The 3,565-nt window shown below is 56.7% G+C and overlaps 1 protein-coding gene across 1 annotated transcript; it reads left to right on the top strand.

Annotated features, from left to right (window-relative positions):
* Window positions 1–2,556: 2,556 nt before the first annotated feature.
* On the top strand, window positions 2,557–3,360 carry NCS54_00067400 (Hypothetical protein; the record flags this gene model as incomplete). The annotated part of the gene is made up of 1 exon (XM_053146320.1): window positions 2,557–3,360. The coding sequence occupies one exon, from the start codon at window positions 2,557–2,559 to the stop codon at window positions 3,358–3,360; it is 804 nt and encodes a 267-aa protein (XP_053002295.1).
* Between the last annotated feature and the right edge of the window lie 205 nt (window positions 3,361–3,565).

The following is a 3,565-nucleotide window of genomic DNA, read 5'->3' as shown; positions in this document are numbered from 1 at the left end:
CACACGGCAGTCCATTGCAGCTGCCACCGAGGCCCGAGGTCGACGTGCCGAGCCGTGATTGTCTCCCCTTGTTCAACCGGAACTGGTATACGTATTCGTTCAGACGGGGGCTTGGAGATGGTGGAGAGGTTTCGAGTCGCGATAACCTGATTATCGCGCGCTCATTTCACAGACCGCATCGTAGATAGAGAGCAAGACGAGACGAGACAGGGTGAGACAAAGGCTTCACGTGTGGATCAACGGCAGAGGAACTGCCCAATTTCTCTACATTCCAGGCTAAGTCAAGCCAGACCAGGCAAAGCGAGGCCATCATGTAAGTCGCCTTCTCACCGATCCATCTCCCTTGCAGCCTGTCGACCGACAGAAGCCTCGCCGTGCTGGACGTTGACGGGCTAGGAACCAACCGAGGGGCCCGAGCCGAGCCCAGTCCAGCGCAGTGCGGCATCGTCTTTGCTTTTTTGATTGCGAGGTTCTCTTTCGAGGTTGCTGCTGTACTTGGTGGCTGGGCTCTCTAACTTGATTCTGAGTAGTATTGTCTCTCCCTTTCTGGACCAGAGAAATGCTCGGCCGCACACACACATGTCTTGAATGGAGGATATCTGGACCTGGACCTGGACCTCTCAGATCAGATCAGGCCGTGTCTTGACTGTTGCAGCGCAGCGCAGAGGCGATGCAATGGGATGGGATGGGAAGCGACGCGAGGGGGTGATATGGGCTTGATGGATGAATGGATGGGAATTGGCCAAAGCATGGTCCTTTCATAATTGTACGGATATCAATGGCACATCACATCCATCCATCCATCCATCCATGTCGCGGACATTGTTTGGATCGATCGAGATGACAGCTGGCAGACAGCGGAGGCAATGATGCCCAGCCTAGACGGCACAGCCTGCTGCGGTAGCAGCACAGGGCATCATGCTCACCGTAACCCTTCTCGCTGCCGTCACCGTTTGAAAAAAAAGATGGAAGAACGGTCCCTGGCGGTGCCACGTTCCCTCGGCTGCTGCTTCATCCATGGCGCCATGGCTGCAAGTGGAAGAGCCCCCTGTCCCCCGCCTGGTCAGAGACGAGGACGAGGTCCCCTGTGGGAAGTGGCGTGGCGCCCCTCCCAGTCTATGGAGCTTCGTCGGGGCTAGTCTTGGTCTCTAACGTGCCCCTAAAACGTTGGACCGTGTGCGCCCCGCATCCACGTCCATCCATCGTCCAGCGCCGTCGCCGCAGGGGGTCTTGACTTGTTTGTCTGGTGGGAGGTCGATTGGCTCTTGACTCGACACAGCATTCACACACACACGCGGCGAGATGCAAGACGCAAGGCACGACTCGGGTTGTATTGGTTCTCTGCGGGAATTATCCTTTCTGACCAGGCCGGACCAGGTCTGACCAGACCAGACCAGAAAACAAGGCCCAAATTGAAAGGGACTTTGGCCTGCGTTTCCCTCCTTGCAGCTGGAGGTTTACTCAATTGACCCTTCTCTCCTAGTCGCCTTGCCTGAGCTCGCCGCCTCGCCCAGCTCAACCGTATGCAAGGCACATGCAGGAGCAAGCAGGAGCATCCAGAAATATGTACATGTACCTGAACGAAACAGGAACTGGGTGCTGCTAAGCATAGTACAGTTGGTACCCTCTCAGTACTGGACCCCAGCTTGTGGACGGATTTAGTCCACCAAGTATCTTTCAGCCATCCGTCTCTCGATGGAGGTCTGTATCAGCTTCTTTTCGCCCTCACACCCTCGCTCGCTCGTTTCTCCACACCCCTGCTTCAGAATCCATCCCATCCCATGCTGCTGCTCATGACGATCCAGGTCCATCCATCCCGTCTCTACCCAGGACACGCCGCCGCTGCAACCCTGCACACCCTCCCACACCCCAGTTCCGCTCTTCTGCCTCGCTTCTCTGAAAGGCCCCCAGTCCCTATATAGCTTCAACCCATCCCCATCCCCGACCTGCCGCCCCTCGTCCTGTCTGTGCCATATACAGGGCGTCCAGTTCCTGGCCCGTTACCCCCCTCCCCTCGCCTCTCTCTGCCTTACCGACGTCGAGTTGGAAAACGGCGGCCGGATTTACGGGGTTTAACTTGTACCGTCTCATGAGTTGATCGAATCGATTTGATCCAGCATCATCTCAACTCTCGCCTTGAGTGCAGTCTTCACGTTGGTCTACCCTTTCGCTATACGAATCATCAGCATTGGATTCGATTCGAGTCACTCGCATGCCTGCGGCTCATCTTTCAGGGACAGCCTTGGCATTGCACTCACTCTTCGCCTCATGCGCTCATACCCTTGAACAACACAGCAACTGACCGCCTTTACCCTAGTTCACGAGTTGCAAGCATTGCAAAACTCCTGGCTTTCTGATGCCCCGTGGACATTTCCTCGGTAACCGTTGCCGTTGAAAGCACTTCGCTCGCTCATCTTTCACTTCTCAATCAATCTTGGTCTGCGACTTATACGGCAGAGCCTCTTTTCACGACATCTTTTCACCTCTCACCCTCATCCTCACCCTCACCACCTACCTCACCATACTCGCTCACAGACTCGCGATGACGATGTCATTATGAACGACTCGGAAATCAAGATCATCGTCATCGTCCTTGCGACTGTGGTCCCCTTGACCGCCATCACCGCTGTCGGATGTTTCCTCTACCGCCGAAGTCAACGCCAACGTCGCTTCCTGTTCTTGAAGAGAGGCATCACCCCCATCGACGATGAGGAGATTGAGTCTTGGAGGACCGACAAGTCTCTCGAGAAGACACCGATCATCGAGGCCGCCTCCAACTATGGACATGACTTGGAGCAACAGCTACAGCAGCACCAGCGTCAGAAGAGCACATCCGTGAGCTCGGTCCGGAAACCGCCCAGTGTCATCATCTACAACAGCCCGAACCCTCACGAGGAGCTTTCTTCACCTCGCTCCCTTCATCACAAGCGCAGTATCGATATCACCTCGACTCCGCTCCTCGCCCGTGCCCCCAACTCACGCCCAGGTCTCACCGATGAGACCGTCCAAGGCGACGATGCCTTCATCTCTCCTCTGAAGCGCCAGCCCTCGCGTCTAGCCAAGCTTCCCCCTTCGGCCTCTCGCCATGGTCGCACACGCAGCAGCCGCAGCAGCACCGTGAGTGCCATCTCACCTCGCGATCCTTGGCACGGCCACTACCCCGATTCCGTCTTCGGCCCTCGCAGCTCCAGCGAGTACATCCCGCGAGCAAACCGGTCTCTTGACATCCGACGGCAACACCACCGGATGCACTCCATGATCAGCCCTTCAAGGATGTCATTTGATGACGAGGTATTCCTGGGCGGGCTCTCACCCCGGCCGCTGATCCGCAAGTCGGAAATTGGCAGGGCTATCGGATGAGCCAGAACACGGCAGACTCAATTTCGGTATTCCTGCGCCGGACAGTAACCCCGGTCTGGCGTGTTTGCCATGCGAGGTGAACAAAAGCAACGGTTTCGGCGCCGGCTTGTTTCAACCCCCGTCGATCCCCGTTGTGCCGAGAAAGGCGGGGCCGATCATCTCGGACGGACCGCCTTGAAACCACCAGGGACAAGGGAATCAAAGT

Source organism: Fusarium falciforme, chromosome 1, assembly GCF_026873545.1.
Source record: "Fusarium falciforme chromosome 1, complete sequence".
Lineage (NCBI taxonomy): Eukaryota > Fungi > Ascomycota > Sordariomycetes > Hypocreales > Nectriaceae > Fusarium > Fusarium falciforme.
The sequence above is the reverse complement of the archived record's forward strand: the minus strand, read 5'-3'. Positions and strand labels throughout refer to the sequence as shown.